Source organism: Stigmatopora argus, chromosome 1 (genome assembly GCF_051989625.1).
Source record: "Stigmatopora argus isolate UIUO_Sarg chromosome 1, RoL_Sarg_1.0, whole genome shotgun sequence".
In the NCBI taxonomy this organism is placed as follows: Eukaryota; Metazoa; Chordata; class Actinopteri; order Syngnathiformes; family Syngnathidae; genus Stigmatopora; species Stigmatopora argus.
Genome location: NC_135387.1, coordinates 19,703,909 through 19,721,523, shown reverse-complemented (window position 1 = coordinate 19,721,523; position 17,615 = coordinate 19,703,909). Strand labels below are relative to the sequence as shown.

The following is a 17,615-nucleotide window of genomic DNA, read 5'->3' as shown; positions in this document are numbered from 1 at the left end:
GAACAATGACATCTTTTTAGCACCACTTTATACAAGATAATCAGTCATCCATCTAATCTGATCTGTTAACCACGCACAATTTAAAATAGTAATGTGGTTAAAGAATAGATTGGTTGGGTTATCTAACAATCTTTTTAAAAAGTATTCATTTATATACAGGCCCTTTGATATAACTCTTTTTTAAAAGTGGCAATTGTTAATCATTGCCTGTAAAATATTTCTTTCTTTTACAAAATTGTTTTTGCATGACAACACTTCACATTCCAATTAAAGAATGTACTTAAATGTGGATAGCTAACTTGGTTTTGACATTTTCTTTTCCTTATTTGTGAAGTGGACCATCAAAAGAACTACATGAGTTCCAGTTTCCAACCGATTTGTAAAAACTAAGTGTTACAGAAAAATAGGTGAGAATCACAATATGCATATCCATTAATCTAAAAATCCACATATCCCAGCAGTTGTATAAAAAGAAAGACATTCAAACTTGCCCAATAATCAGTGTTTATTTTTACTCTATGTGAATATTACACATTGTGAATCTAAACAGACAAATGTGAAATACAGACAAACTTTGGTACGTTTAGATTTTTAGTGGACAAAGCTGCGACTTTATACTATGGGTCCTTGCCTTTATGAATAGTATATTGCATTATAATCCAGAACACAGAACATTAACAAATTTTCATTTCTACATTTAATATTGCACATGGTAATTAAAACACACTTCTGAGTTGTCACATAAGTCCTCTTTCATGATATTTGTAAGATGTACAAAATTGTTACAAAAGGCATGTGTGATTTACAAACAATTGCAATTCTCTTATACAACTAGCTAAATTCTACTTTAAATTAGAAAATAAAATCCAATAAAATAAGCACATCTGATTTCAAAATGAGCACAATGGATTAGCCAGGATGTTGAAAAAATAGTCTTATGATTAGGTTGCAGATAACACCGGGGAACGTACATTTTCCCTTTAAATTAGGTCTAAAAAGCTGTTTTCAACACATTTTTAGGGTGCTTAATCCAAAACGAATCTTAGTTTGTCTCCAGCACGTCAAGATTATTTCTCAGATGCACCTCAAAAATAATGAACTAACGATTTGTAAAATGTTCAAATTTGGAAGTAGGACAAGATATTAAAGAAATAAGCATGACAGAAATGTTTATTAAATACGCTTGTTTTTACAAAGAATATTGTTACTGTAATTTTAACTGTGCAAGTAGTAACATGGTAAACTGTGGACTTTTTTTTTTCGAGAAAAAGGACTTTGGTGTAATCCGCAAGTAAATTTGAGTTTAAATCAGCACACAATTTGACCTCAACTAATTTCTTTTTTTTATTGTTCCCCAGTGTTACCTCTGAATCAAGATGTATCTTATTAAGATCCCGACATGTTCTATGAACTAGGATTTCTTAACATTGATGTCAAAAGTCTACATTAAGATATTACTCGCTGAAACGGGTTGCATGTTATACAGCAGCAACGCATCGCAACGATAAAACCAAACACTACAACAAAAGGTTAAACAGCAATAAAGTGCAAAGAGAGGCTTCCAAAAAAAGAAATGCACTGTGACTGACCTTGGCAGTCGCACAAGTGTACGAATAGACTAAAATGTCGCTTTTTTCCGGCCGTAATTTTGATTGACATTTTCTTAACATGAATGTGCTTACCATTGGATTTGGCCAAGGCCTTCAATTAAAAGCAAGGTCTTCCAGTGTAAATGCTGCATGATGAAATATGTATTAAGTCCCCTAATAGATTTGGGCTCAGCATTACCTATAGACAAGATACATTGCCATTCCGATTCGGTCGAACGTCACAAATGAGCTCAGTAACAATGCAGCTGCAGTCACATCGCCTTCCTTTTTCACAAGAGAAATGAGAATTTCATTGCTCCTTTTTAATCTGATGGAAAATTCCTCCAATCTCCGGAATCAACGAGAAGAAAGGTAGTAAACTTTGAACATGTTCTATGTCAAAATATTGTACTGCCTACGATCAATGTCAACTACAACAACAACAGTTAATACATTAACAATATCGATATGGTAAAAAATAAAGAGAGAAAAATCACATCAATACATAATTCCCATAGCTATCAAATCACCCGATACGCAGGTCGTCGTAAACCTGCCATCGTTAGCCAATACGATAAGAAGACAGAAAGCACATCAATCTTATTATTCCTCTCACAGAGAGTGCTCACATGGTAGTTTCTACAATGGTGTGGGTGGACTTGATCAAGCCGTTGTTCCCATTGGGGTCCAGGGGTTCAGTCAGTTCGCTGTCCTTTGGCGTCAGCTCTTTGGGCCGCGAGCTCACACCTGACTTGGCCGGGGCCGCCACCGCTTTGATCCGCTGCGTGAAAGAGATCACGGAAGATCATTGGCCAGGTCATTGATTTTCTGGAGCCAGCTAGACATGCGATTACAAACCCGACCGACCGCTTTACGATGTGTTTGCGTTGCGTAAGTCACCGTAGATTTATTTTATTTTTGTTCAATCTCACAGAATTTCAGGTATCACTTTGATGTTTGAATTTATATTGAACAACTATAGACAAAACATTGGAGAAATACACTAGCACATAAAAAGAGTATTAATAAAATTCATTAATTTATCTTCTAAGTTCATAAAAATGCGAAAATCCACGCTGAAACTCGTAAGCGGAAGCCACTCTTGCTACTAGGACTCAGCACTGAAGGAAAAAAAAGTTATAATAGGGGTGACCGTACTTTGCGATTTTTCGATTATCGGGGCCATGCCTGCTCTACATTAACCACGATATTCGAGAGATTACTGTACTCTGGTTTTGCTCCCCACATTCCAAAAACATGCATGGTTGAACATTCCAAATTGCCACTAGCTATGAGTGTGAGCGTGAATGGTTGTCCATCTCCTCCTGCCCTGCAATTGGCTCACCAATTCAGGGTACCCAAAATCAGCTGGGATCGGCTCCAGGACCGACCCCACCCTTGTGAGGATAAGCGGTTCAGAAAACGAATGAAAACAATGTTACATGAAAAATCTCTAAACATTTTTCCATTATCAGAGTTCTAAGAAATGTTCCATTTGCATACTCATACTTTAAACCAGGGGTGTCAAACCGGTCCTCAAAGGGCCGCAGTGTGTGCAAGTTTTCATTCCAACACAACAAGAGGATACCTTTTGCAAATGTAATCAGTTAATTAAAGTCAGGTGTGACTTATTTTGGAAGACACCTGATTGGTTAAAATGTCGGCACTGGATCGGTTGGAACAAAAACCAGGACCCACTGCGGCCCTCGGCGGAATCGGTTTGAGACCCATGCTTTAAACAAATGTCCACATGGAGGTCGCATATTCTGAAGACGAACCTTAATTTTCAAGGAAAGAAATTCTGTCTGTAGCTCAAATTCAACGTCTTACTTTGTTTCCACTTACTTCAATGAGAGGCCCCTCAGACTGCAAGATCTTGATGACGATCACCATTGGGATGCAGATCATGGAGGTAAGGGCCAAGCACCAGCCTAGTCCGATGGCCCATTCGGGATACTCATACACTTTGTTGTAGGTCAACGGCTTGTACTTGACCAGGGAGAAAACAAAACAGCCCTGAAGGACAAATGCAAATGGGTTTTAGTTCAATACGCAGGTCCACCCTTGCTCTTTGAACATAAAGGGTGAGTGTCCCACCATGCAAAGGACCGGCGTAATGAAGGACCAGCTCCATTTCATCCATGGGTTTGGTCTGTAGCCAATCATATCCTCGACGCCATCATAGAAATTATCAACTCCTAACAAACATTAATCAAAAGGAACATTCCTGTGAGTGGGAAATTGGCCTTCAAAACAAGGGTTAGTGTGGAAATTGTTTATGGCTTTACAAGCTCTTATCTGTCTGTGTAAATAGCAGCCTATCTTGGAACAAATTGAACTCGGCAGCCACCAAGGATGTGCCCGACTGAAGCAGTTCACTAGGTCATTTCTTTTTAACAGCCGAAGAACGCTGTGTTTATGCACCGTGTCTGTCATGTGCACAACGATCCAAACATGGGAATTTAGTTTGCGATTAGGTACTCAGTCTATATAAGGGTCCAAAGTGTCTTTTTTTGTTTTGTTCTTTATGTCATTTTAATTAGGTTGAAACCATAAACATTTGCTGTCATACTGTATCTTTTTTAACTACTATGTTGTAGACATAACTTTATGGATTCAATGGCCGTTAGCCATCAAACTGGACGTTTTCCCATTTCATACTAGTTTTGTGTCTATGGAATTATAAATATGTGTTTGCTAGCATTATAAAGTATTTGGCTGTAACTTACTAATCTTGTTGGATCGCCAGTAAACGTCTAGTAAAAAACAAAACTACGCCCCATCACCCTCACTTTCACAAATGGTGTGAACCGAAACGTAAGGCATTTAATTGTTTTAACTACAGAGTTCATTTGTGTTTCTGCAACTCTTCACGATCCTGACTTTAATAAACAGCATGTGGAAAAAAACAAAACAAATCAAAGCCACTTCCACTTACCATAAACCCAGGCTACAGCAATGCATTCAAAGAATGCAACCCACAAAAGGCACACACCGCTGGCTGCATAGTAGTCAAAGAGTTGAAACACGTACATGCCACCCTGGGAAGAAGAATCGTGGCATCAATCGCCCCGCTGATTCGAGTGTGTGTAATTAAAGACAGTTGCGGAGATGGAAGGCGACTTGAATTAGAAAGGGGAGACCGGGATGTCGAATGTAAAGCGCAAGAATGTTTGGCGCCGGACCAGCTGGAGCACAGTTCAACAGGTGCTGAAAGCTCATTGTGGCGCCGTTAACTGAAACCAATGCGAGATCACCAATTCTTCCGTTGGAGGACACGAAAGGAAAGCGAGAAAAAAACATAGGCAAGGCCGTATTTGGTCGAAACGCCAAGGTCGGTCGGCTTGGCGAAAAGCCAGCGACCTTGTGGCAAGTCTCTTCAATTGCTTCTCTGAACAGGATCATCACTGGCTTAAAGTGATCTCTTACCTTGGTTACCATGGCAAGTCCGAGGAGATAGCTTATGAAGCATATGATGGCAATGAAGATCTCCCGCCGGTAACCCTTTCTGAGGAGGGACGGATATAGATCCACTAAGGACGTGATCTGTCCTTCCACTTCAACAAACTACACACACAGAAAAAAAAGGTTCAGTGGGTAGATTTTAAATTGCTGTCAGTTATTTTTTGTTTTAGGCTTGAAAGGGTTCAAGCAAATACATTTCTTCAAATCTGAACTCAATCACCTCCATTGACAGCGATAGACATTAACTCAATTTGAAACGGGATGGCTAGCATTGAGTGATCATGTTTCACTTCCATGACAGGGATAAACGTCTAATCCAATTTCATAGCAGGTGTTTTCTATACACCCTCTCAAACTGGAGGTTTAGTTATTTAAAAAAAAAAGAATAAAAGGATCACTTTTGATTTTATTTGAAATGGGAGGTCTCTCGGTAACACGGACTGGCTTCTGGCATAGTTCATGTCCGATATACGCAAGACTTCCTTGTTGCATTTTACCTCCCAGCTATAACCTACAGCGGACAAAATGTGTATTAAACCAGTATATCAGCTACATCATGCATTGAGTGCATACCTGGCTGTCAAGACCTAGTAGCAGCAGCATGATAAAGAAGAGGATAGCCCAGAAAGTTGGTAGTGGCATCATGGAGACTGCTTTTGGGTAGGCAATGAAGGCCAAGCCAGGACCTGGAAGCAAAAAAAGATTGGGAAAGGGGAGGAGAGGTGGTAAAGGACATCATTAAAAATTCTTGTCTAGTTTAAGCTTGGACGAAATGAGCATGTTGGAAAATAAGTCCTAAAAAAGCTGCGCTAGTGAGGCTGGAAAGGGTCTGAGAATCCCTGTAGGCTGCAGGAAAGAACTCCGATTTAAAAATGTGTCAAAACTAGGAATTGTGCATGGACTCGCCATGACAAAATGACTTCAGATGCCCTTTAGGTGTTTACTTGCATGACAGTCATAGAGGTACTAAATAAGTGAGAATGCAAGCAAGCGCATACGTACACAGCCCGGTTTATAGAGCATTCAAACATTAACTTTGTTTTAAACTATTGTAGTATAGTTCAACTAGTCGCTCATATCGACCATAAACAATTCCAAGGCGCAAGTATTGTGGAAAAATTGCAGTCTTACGATCTTATCATTACATCCAAAAATATTAACAAAAAAAAACCAACTGTAAACATTAGCTTTTCTGATCTTCTATTTACAACAGGACAAATATGGCATACAGCAAGTAGAAAATCCTAAAATCATACCAACATAGTTGTAAACCGCTATTTTTTTCCGTTAATCATTCTACCACATCCATAAACAATCATTCAGTTCTTCCATGTCAATTCCTCATCTGAGCGCAATACTGCACTTCCATTCAAATGTTAGATGAGAGCAACAATAACCATAGTAAATTATTTACTGTTATTCTACCCATGTTGTACCAAAGATAAAACTTTACTGTTTGCCCAAACGGAAATTCTGACAAAGCAATGTACAGTAAAAGCAGGTGATACTGTAGATATGAACACTGTAGATATCTAAAAACAAATACAGTTTAGCAAAGCTTTGGGTATGACAAACATGCTTTCAACAGGGAAAACAAGTATATAAACAAGTCTACAATGTATTAATCTCATTGATTGTGTATTCATTTTTTTGAACAGCCAACGCACACAGCATGAACTGTCAAACATCCTGGCAGCTATTTTTGGAACCGTGTGAACTGCTGAAAAAAATGAGTTATTGCCAAGTAGTATTGTGTCAGTAAAGACATCAATTGCAGTCATCTTTCTTAAACATCACAACGTCTGTGCTTTCAGAAAAATGGGAAAAAATACTCTATTTAAAACTGCTCAACCATTAGTCTTGGAATCATCAACCAATCGTGATCGGTTTTTATTTATTTATTTGGGAATAGGTCACTGGTCTTGAAGTCAAGCAAGAGTTGCCAACAGCAGCCAGCACACTGAGAGAAGGCACAATTCAGTCAAAGACCAAACTCGAATTCACAAGAAATCCAAAGAAGAACGGATGTCATCCACTTTTGGCGATTCCAAGCTAGCAAACAGAACTGGAAGGAGGAGGGGAAGGAACAGGTACATCAATGGCAGTGCGGAGCTCATGGCCAACGCTAGCACGCCAGCACCCAATCTTCTAAGACGTGTCCCAAAGCTACAAGAGGGCACGAGCAGCTCGGATGTGGGACACCAAAGGGATGGTGCGTTGGTGCACTTGATAAAAAGATGTCAACCAATTCCTCTGGCACCTGATCCACACTATAAACCCCCGCCACCATAACTAAGGAGTGTGCAATTGCCGATACCCCTACGATAAGCATTATTCCGATCATTTTAGCCACTTGACTTTTTTGGGGATACTTCTCCAATCTCTGAATGGCAGCAGTGCCCACCATCACTGCTGCCAGCACCTTGGACCCTCGTACCTGACTCTGCCACATCGGCAATGTCCACCCCTTGTTCTTGTGCCATGAAGCCCAGGACGGAAAATATTGCGAAGCCAGACACAAAGCTGGTACCGCTGTTGAGGACTCCCAGCAGCAAACAGTCCCTATGTCACACATATGTCATGGAGGTTGTTAATGAACACACACGGAACCAAAGTTCCCATTTTCTTTTTTTTCCTTTCTTTCTTAGTTTTTTTAAAAAGAAAATTTAAACGAGGCCATCTCGGACAAGACACTACGACTGACCCAATCTCCACCCTCCCCCGCAGGTGGCTCTGCTCACCTGTAGCAATTGTACTTGTATTTGTTGTAGCTCCCCAGTGACGTCATAGCGCCCAAGCAAATGGCGTAGGAGAAGAAAATCTGGGTACCCGCGTCGATCCAAACCTTCAAGTACAGTCAGAAGGCGTAGTTGGGTATGAGTAGATTGAACTGAAATGGCAATAAATAGGAGGCAAACTTTTTCCGACCGTTTCCTGTATTATTACCTCTGCGTCCTGCAGACGCGACAGGTCAGGGTAAAGGTAGAATTTGATGCCCTCTAATGCTCCTGGCAGGGTCACTCCACGCACCAGCAGTATAATCAGCATCACGAATGGGAAAGTTGCTGTTATGTATACGACCTAGATAGGGTAAAATGTGTTATTTTTGCAGTCGTGTCATGCTTTATACTGCATTTATTACTGCAAGTTTTACATGGAGCCATTAATGCACTACAAGATAAGAGCAGCAGTTAAGTAAAGCTTCTGAGGTAAACAAATGTGTCCACTAGATTAGCTGGGGTCTTGAAGGACAAATAATATTAACAGCATCTCCTTACTCACTTTTCCTGTAGACTTGACTCCCTTCCATATGCAGAAAAAGCAAACAACCCACACTGCCAACAAGCAAAGGGCCAGGTCCCACTTGAGGGGCCCAATGTCTTCAATCCCCGAGGAGATGCTGAGGACATTGCGTCTGCACAGGATGCACATTGATAAATGAATTGGCAGCTCATGTCTTTGTTAGAATGGGTGTATATAAATATATATACTCACTCCCAGAATTCCGTCACAGGAGAAGTAAAGTTGGTAATGTTGGCCGTCAGCCAAAGGGACTTGTTCCTTCGAACCGTGTCCTCCACACAGTGCTCTGTGTTCCAGGGCTGATTGCATTTGGCCCAGGGGAGCTCAGGCTGAAAGCACTGGAATAGGTAGTACAGTCCCCAGGCCAAGATTACTATGTAGTAGATATTCAGCAGGGAGACGATCACAATTGATGCATAGCCAATACCTGCAGACAGGAAACGGTGGAGCATTACGAACGAGTCAATATAGTATATGTGAATATCCCATTGGCAAACCAATAGTATTATGTAATGAATATAGACAGTCAAGATAATCTGCTCAAAATGTGACGACAATCCGAGCGATGATTGAAAGGCTATATTAGGTCAAATAGTCCACACTGGAATTGCCCTTGTCCTTTAATACCGGGAAATTATGGTTGTAATTAGATCAAGACTGAGTCTAACGAGTCTTATACAAGTTGTAGAGCGTTTCCAAAACTGGCGATATGCTTACTTTTTGGTCATTTCATTTCAGATATCATTTAAACATTTTTTTTCAGCTGACTACAGTTCAGTTTGCTTTTGCCTATCTTTGCATGAAGACTTCGGTGATTTAATCAGTGGTGGTGGTGAGATGCCTTCCATTGCGATGTTTGTCTCGAAAAGATTCCCTTGCAAGAAACGTGTCAAGGTTAGTCTTATTCTTCATTTGAGCCATATGATCAAAGCTTATACTGGAGAACGAACAATGCACCTTTGGAAAATGGCTTGTACTTGAATGGCGCCTTATCCCTCAAAGCGCGTTGAAACTTTTTATCGTCATTCAGTATCTTCCTCAAAAACATGTCGAATCCACCATTGATCATACCGCCCCTACGGCGTCAGTACCCCTATCCACAGCGGAAGGTAATGCATGGGATCTTGACCCGGCCGTGAAGATGGCAGATCTCCAAGCAACAGTTTGATGCTACCACATGGAACAAAAGCTCCAAGTATGTTTTGGAAACATTGCTAAGCCATGCCACGAAGCAAGAAGGAAGCCGTGAAGGTGTAGCAAATATAACAATCGACGTGATATGACTTCTAACATTACCGATACGAGTCACGTTGACATGCAGATAATGAACTCCCGATTTAGCCCCGTCGTCAACCTCAAAATCCTCCGGAGGGAAAATTTGGCTCTTACGCTGCAAAATTCTTCTACTGTGGCTAACTTTGTCAGCAGCAACCATAAAACCCAAACAGCTGCAAAGTGATAACTATCTGTGGATTTACCACTATGCGGCTCAACACCTTTCACACACTTGTATTGATTTGGGCCATTGGGATTCTTCCTTATTTAGTTTAATGTGCCTTGTGTTGAATGAAGTATAAATTGACGAATGCAAAAGTGGAAATAGTTATATTTATCTAAAAAAAAGGTTATCTGCACCAGGCCCAGAAATTTTCATGAAAGACAAAAGCATCTTTCAACTGCGTTTCCACTCATTTTAACAATAGCTACTCAAGGTGTTTCTAATGGTGTAATATTCTTTTATCTATTTTAGGCCAAAAGAGGGTACTTGTTTGAATTTATTTTGGACAGTGAATCATTTCCGAGCTTTCTCATTCTGAAACTGCTGCATGTTCCTCGAAAAAAATGTAAGAACCTGTTTTCCATGAATGTGTTTATAAAGACAGTAGTATTAATTCAAATTTTCAAGGTGTTTCTAATGGTGTAATGTCTTTTATCGATTTTAGGCCGAAAGAAGGTACCTATTGTTCGAAATTATTTTGTACAGTGAAATGTTTCCGCCCTTTCTCATTCTAAAACTGCTGGATGCAAATGTTCCTCAAAAAAGATGGAAGAATTCATTTTCCAAGCAGGTGTTTAGTAAAAATTCAAATTTAACATTATAGATTTTATTTTCCGTTTCAATTATGTAATTATTTTCAGGACAAATCGTTCATTGTTTTACCCCTGGGCCATTGTTCTAAGGGTCCACAGTACAACTAGATACTGAAAAAGAAGTCTTGTGTCAACAAAGCACTGTTGTTGAGCAACTCATTACTACCGATATCCATTCATATAAATGAGGTCAACGAGGGGCATGCGAGCAAGCAAAGATTTTGAGTTATTTTTGCACGGCTTTGGTATGAACGGCAACAAAGAATTTCATGCCTTTTCAGAAAATGTCTTTGTCTTTGTAAACTGAGTGCGTGTGCTGTGCGATTAATCAGTTCAGTGAGACGTGCAGAATTTCTGGGATATATCCGATGATGAGAGACCAGCTGCTTAAGTGCTGATGTCACAAGAGTGACAACTCTTTATTTATAACATTGTTCCACGTGGACATGACTTTGAGAGTAGGGAGGGGCGGCATTTAGGGCTGTTGAGAAGCACTGTCTACGTGCTTTGCATCAAAGGGCCGAAACAGAACCTGACTAAAAGAGTATGACGCAGCATTTCGAAAGATCCTCAATGTGAAAAAGGGGGTTGTCAACACATCACGCAGTGCTCATTGCTAGGCAACTTGTCCTTTTTCTGTCTAGTCTGTTTCCATGACAACTGAGAACCCATCAATCCAATACTATATATTACATGCACACACAACTTCAAAATGCCTCATTTGTGTCTTGCTGTATGCATAACACTGATGCTTTTTATGCACTCTATCCTAATACATCTTCAACACTGAATGTGATAGATGTGATACATTATTCATGAAGCGCTAATAAAATGTAGTGTTCCTGCATAAGAAAAGGAGGGGGGAACTAAAATGACAGTATGATTCTGCTTTTATATATATATATATATATATATATATATATATATATATATATATATATATATATATATATATATATATATATATATATATATATATACTATATATATAATATTATATTACCTATGGTTTGTCACAATTTCCGATCAGTCGATTCATAAAGGCATAAACATTACACCACGATATGGTCCGGCCTCGCACCAAATACTATCAACTTTTGTGTGACGCAGTCAACTATAATCACAATAATAAAGCTATGATAGAAATTGAAACTACAAGATAGAGTTTTTGTAAATTATTGAATTATGGCGTAGCAAGCTTTCACACTGAGTCACAGATAGAAAAAATATCTATCTAAAAACTCTGAATACTCAAATTAGATATTTTGTTTTAATGAACTGTTTTGAAGGTATTTTTTCAACAATCCAGATGGAATCACTATTTGATAGCTTAGGTTTTGCAGTTTCTGATTTATTTCTCTGCTCCTGGCAAGAGTTCAACATTAGTTTGAGAAGTTGATTCTCTATCACACTGCTCCAACTAGTAAAATTTCTGCATGTTTCCTCACTGATTAAAACACTGAACTCCTAAAACAAGTGTCCAGAAAGCCCATCAAAATCTATCCAGAGATCTTCACTAGAGCTCAGTTTTAACACAAGCTCAATTCCTTAGACGATTCCCAATCGTAAAGATTTACTGAACCCACTTTAAGTGTTTCTCAGTGGTTTTGATAGCAGTCTTGGCGCTGCAAGGTTTATCAATAACAGCTCCTGTTTGGAGAAACTTGCCATGTATAGTGTCACTTGGAAAGCGGAGCAGTCATAATGGTTCTTAAAAAACGAAACAAAACAAAAACAAAAACTAAAAACCTTGAAAATGTTCCACATTGCACCAGATGATCTTTTACAACACACCAAAGTGTTTGGGAAACACTAACAGGATGTTCATCCGATCAAGTCCAAACCTTTCTGATTGGTATCAAATGACCTGCCTCAACGAATGATGGGTGGTGATGCATAAAGTATTTGGACTGACCCGTGAAGATGGGGCAGAGTTTGGCCCAGCAGGTGATCCCCCCTTCAGAGGTGTACTGGCCCAGCGCCACTTCCAGGAAGAATACAGGCAGGCCTCCCCCAAACAGGAAGATGGTGTAAGGGATGAGGAATGCACCTATGGGATGGAGACAGCAAACCGTTCAAAAGGCATCTCAAATCTTTTGGCGTTCCCCATTTCACTACGTTCCGACCTACCTCCGCCGTTTTTATAACAAAGGTAAGGGAAGCGCCACACGTTTCCTAAGCCCACAAAGCCTCCGGCCACGGACAGGAGAAAGTCAAGCTTGCTGGCCCACTTCTCCCTCTGCGGAGCCTTGCCTTCGGCCTCGTCTTCGGGCCGAGTGCCTGGGCTCTTGCCCGGTGAGGGTTTCAACGTGTCCTTGTGAAAGTCCTTGAGGCATTGAAGCTTCTCCTTTTGGGCCATGCTACAGAGAACAAGGCGAAACAGAAGGCAGAGGTGAGGGGCATGAGACACCGGGCATTAGGGAGCTAATACTGTCTACTGATTGCGTTATAGAGTGCTGTGTAATCACTGGGTACATGATATTCAGTGGCATGGTGCTAATCTTGCTAATCTGAACAGCTGATGCGTGGAGGTCATTCAAGACTTGAGAAATGTTTGGGTGGACGATTTTCATCAAGACAAGCCACCTTCACAAACTAATCAAATAAACTATTTATTTTTTTAAGCTGTCAATCAAAATGCTAAATGATAATGAATGAGCACCACCTAATGTGTTTACTGACGTCAGTAAAATGAATATGATATGGGCTTAAAAGCTGGCAATGTTGACATTTATCTTGGGTCACAACACCAAGAGGTCCAAATTTAGAGAGAAAGATAATGCTTAGCTGCTTACTCATCAGCTTAAACAGTAGTAAGGTCACTTGAATGGATACTGACATACCTTTCCAGGAAAGACACGATTCATTGGCAACAATGAGCTATATATCCCTTATTACCAGAAGCAGAGTTTGTATTGCTCGCTCATTGGTCAAACCCTATTGTGAAACCCAAGGTGAATGACTGCTGCCTAAGGTTGCGCCAAATCAAATAAAAGCAGGACAACAATCACAGCCCATCTACAGTTGATCTTACCGCCATCTACCAAACTTGCAACAGTGATTTCGGGCACGTTTTCTCACCTCAGTAGAATCCTGCCTAAGTGTGACCACTGTTTCATCCTTTTCTGGCATGTCTCTCCTCGTTATGCATGACAAGTCAAACTGAGTGGCTTTCCGTTCTTCAACTTCATTACATAACTGCATGACACCCACGTCATTTCTCATCCTCTCACTCCCTTTCCCCTCTTTTGCTCCTGCACCTGCCTACTATTCTTGCCCGCTAGATAGGAGTTCATTCAAACTCTCTATGGCATTTAACCCATGATCGACTTCAGTCACTTGTTAAAGCTTTACATTTTATCCCTAAACAAAAGTTCTACAATTTTAGGAAAGTATTTTTTACCTCTCGGTTGCTAAAGCAATTAAAAAAACATTTGAAGAGAGTATTCAATTCAATGTTCCGTTGTTATGTATGACATTAAGAACACCGTTGCAATGAACCTTAACTGTTAGATTATCAATTGAAAACAAAGAAGACAACTTACATTTCCTTCATGGCTGCAAAAATTTCAAGAGTTTGCCCTTATCAGCTGTCACCATTCCTCTGTAATGAGTGCGCTTATGCCTTCTTGGGTCACTCCGAGTAGAGCTCACAGCAGAGACCGCCCCTCAGCTAAAGACAATTAAATCCAAAGCCAGGATTGGATAGAGCTGTGCTTTGACAGACAACTCAGGTACAAACATGGGAGACTGTAAATTTCCACTTCCTACCGAGCCCCCTTTCCACACACACACTGACAAACGTCCTATCATTTCATTGATGTTGGAGACATAAGACACTTTCCTAAAACAAAAACAAGTATTGCAGAAAATACCATAGCCTCAAAGCCAATATTGATTAAAAAATAATGTCAGATGGTCCCAAAGTAAGAAAAAGGCTATCTAAAAGTCTGGGCAAATCAGCTCCACTTTGGAGTTTGTAGTTTTGCATTAACCTCAGATCCTGACATGATGTCATTCTCCCACTTCAATCCCATTTTGGCTTTCAGTCTAGAGGTGACAAGAACCTTTGACCTCATTAGTCACAAGGATTTAGCTGCACACACACAATTCAACTATGACTAAACAATGAATTGGTAAATAAGGCCCATCCTAAATGAACACTAACTTAAATAAGCAACTGTTTTTTTTTAAACAAGACATTGTTGTATTCCAGTGTTACAATGGTCAAAGAAACAACATTGCAACACTACTTTTGATGGACAATAGTGATGTGATCCAGGATCCAAGTACAGATATATAAGCAGCTGACTTGTTAATCTTGGAAAAGTTTATTGCGCCATATGTCAACTTGTTGGACACATTGTAAAAACTACTCCTAATGGAGCCCGAGTCCTATCCACGCCTCGTGCTCTAATTTTCCCATTTGACAACGAGACGCCACAGAAATCACCAATGGCATGATTTCATAGAAGGCCCTTCAAAGCACTTTGGCATCCAAGTAAGACTATTAATGAGCATGTTGCAGCAGTTCTGGTATGCAGGCCACTTTGAATCCCTGTCCTCCATTCTGCCGTGACACTTGCTTTATCATCTGTGTGCTGTAAACAAGTCCAGCATCAGCCTATAACATAGCCTAAAAAGGGAATATGGGAGCAGTTACACCACTCCATGGTCCACGATTGCATACCCCTTGGCTGAAATGTAACAATCGATTAAACACCAAAAGGTTCCTCGAGAGGATTTGGGCAGTTAAATGGGGGGAGCAGGATGCAGTGGATGATGAGTGCTATCCTACTTGTACACGCATGCACGCACAGCCCCTCTAAGCTTTGCATGACAACATAAGCCATCGCATTTTGGCCCATGTCATGCTCTACGGCAGGGATGGCGAACACGCGGCTCCCGGCCAAAATGAATTTGGTGCTTTGGTTCTTATCATATTTTGTATATAGTGTGGCTCTTTGCCTCGCTTCATGTTTCGCTTAATTGTATTCTCTCTTAAAACACACACCAATGTTCGTGGCCCATTAAAAACAAAGAATAGATTATATATTTTTTAAATATTTGGCAGATTGGATTTTTTTGATGGTGCTTCTGATGTAAACTGTGTCTCTGGTTCTTAGTTTTAAAATTGTTGCTCTTTGTGTCTAACTTTTCAACAACTCCGTCTCTGGGGACTATACATCTGTTATGTAACAGTCAAAACATCATATAATGGCACATTATATATGTGAATTCTTTTGTGAGGGGGGAGAGGTCATTGTACGTTCATTGAAGATGATGGACAAAGTGAAATGACAGTAATTTAGTGTTTGGATGCAGATTTATAACATATGTCAGTCCATCATTGAAACAATGTGTACTGAGGAATGCACTCCGTCTCTGGGGACTATACATCTGGTATGTAACAGTCAGTACATCATATATGTGAATTATTTTGTGAGGGGGGAGAGGTCATTGTACGTTCATTGAAGATGATTGACAAAGTGATAACATTGTGATTTGGTGTTTGGATGCAGATTTATAACATATGTCAGTCCATCATTGAAACAATGTGTACTGAGGAATGCACTCCATCTCTGGGGACCATACATCTGTTATGTAACAGTCAGAACATCATATATGTGAATTATTTTGTGAGGGGGGAGAGGTCATTATGTTCATTGAAGATGATTTACAAAGTGATGACATTGTGATTTGGTGTTTGGATGCAGATTTATGACCGATGTCAGTCCATCATTGAAACAAGGTGTACTGAGGAATGCACCAGCCAACATTTGAAGTGTGAAGAAATGACTGTGCTTGAGACTAAATATTAATTGCAACAGAACACAACAATAAAAGCACTTGTAAAATTATAAACGACCGTTTGCAAATATTAAACACACATTTTATCACGCCAAGAATGTTATTGATGGCTTTTTCAACTAACCACAATCTAAGTAATGGGCTTTAGACAATTGATCTAATCTGTTATTACACTATTTGTTTGACAGATGAATAGGGGAAATAAACAGCATTTTTCAAAAAGTACATTATCAGCATCACATAGAAAACTGAGTGGATTCAGCAAAAATCTCCTTTTTCCACTCTTTTTTTAGGCAAAGCAGGATTTTAAAAAAAAACAGGGCACCTTATCGTCCAAGAAAAGAATCACATGCATGAGACGAAGCACGGCCGCCACTCGCTCGTCACCTGAAATGTCGTATATTCTCGCACCGTCTCGGCCAAAAAACGTCGCTATGTCATTTTCTGCCTTCACGAGGATGCAAACGAAGGGCTTTACCTGTCGCCAGCGCCGTTTGCTCCTCGTCACCTTTATCACGTTCAGCGCTGATTGAAACAATTAAGGCAATTTTCCCGCATGACCATGACGACCAGAGGAGACGTTTGTCTTAATATCAGTTTGAGTGGAAAATCACCAGCTTCTCCATGCAACGACCCCTTAAAGCGACAGTCTCCACGAGCGCACCTGACTATCAGAGCGCTCCCAAAACATCATCATTATCGCATTTTTTTTGCTCTTGAACGACACTTTCCTCGGGATCTTTCTCTAAAGGCATTCGTGTCCGTGCATTAAAAAAACCGAGGAAAACTCACACTATAAAACAGTGGAATGTAAAGGGGAAACGCTCTCCTATCAGCATTTAATTCCCGTTAGATGTACTGTAAATGTGTCAGATTGTTGTTGTGTATGTATATATTGTATTTGTGTCAACATTCGTTCGTTTTCTGAATCGCTTATCCTCACAAGGGACGCAGGGGGTGCCGGAGCCTATCCCCGCTGACTTTGGGCACCAAAAGTAGGACACCCTCAATTGGTGGCCAGTCAATCACAGGGCACAAGAAGAAACTCAACCATTCACGCTCACACTCATACCCGGAAGAAACCCGTGCATGCCCGGGGAGAACATGCAAACTCCACACAGTGAGGGATCGGACCCTCGACCCCCAGAACTGAGGCCGACATGCTAACGACTCGTCCGTCGGGCCGCAATATCAGATATCGTTTCTTTAAAAGCATTATTTTGTATGTATATTTTGATATGTATAAAAAGCAAGATACGACTTCAGCTCCCTTCAAGTATAGTTCTATGCATAGACATCTTTTTTTAATAGATGTGGCATAGAACCTTTTAGAGTTCATGTGGAGGGCTGACAGTC

The 17,615-nt window shown here is 40.2% G+C and overlaps 1 protein-coding gene across 2 annotated transcripts; it reads right to left on the bottom strand.

Annotated features, from left to right (window-relative positions):
* Window positions 1-487: 487 nt before the first annotated feature.
* LOC144079198 (sodium- and chloride-dependent taurine transporter-like) lies at window positions 488-16,905 on the bottom strand. Of its 2 annotated transcripts, none has more exons than XM_077607821.1 (14): window positions 16,738-16,905; window positions 12,579-12,808; window positions 12,364-12,498; window positions 8,550-8,784; window positions 8,337-8,469; window positions 8,001-8,135; window positions 7,796-7,899; window positions 7,492-7,616; window positions 5,628-5,740; window positions 5,019-5,156; window positions 4,528-4,630; window positions 3,687-3,787; window positions 3,435-3,605; window positions 488-2,370 (listed from the first exon to the last, which is right to left on the bottom strand). In XM_077607821.1, the coding sequence occupies exons 2-14, from the start codon at window positions 12,805-12,807 to the stop codon at window positions 2,215-2,217; spliced, it is 1,878 nt and encodes a 625-aa protein (XP_077463947.1). In that variant the 5' UTR covers window position 12,808; window positions 16,738-16,905; the 3' UTR covers window positions 488-2,214. The 2 variants fall into 2 exon arrangements, with proteins under 2 accessions (XP_077463947.1, XP_077463940.1); XM_077607814.1 differs by lacking the exon at window positions 16,738-16,905 and adding an exon at window positions 13,994-14,117.
* Window positions 16,906-17,615: the final 710 nt, after the last annotated feature.

Bases quoted from the DNA above. Each gene is read 5' to 3' on its own strand.
- LOC144079198 (XM_077607814.1), bottom strand. The intron at 7,900-8,000 runs GTAATAATACAG...CTGTACTTGAAG, and splicing joins CGCGTCTGCAGGACGCAGAG to GTTTGGATCGACGCGGGTAC. The intron at 3,788-4,527 runs GTAAGTGGAAGT...AATGTTTGTTAG, and splicing joins TGCTGTAGCCTGGGTTTATG to GAGTTGATAATTTCTATGAT.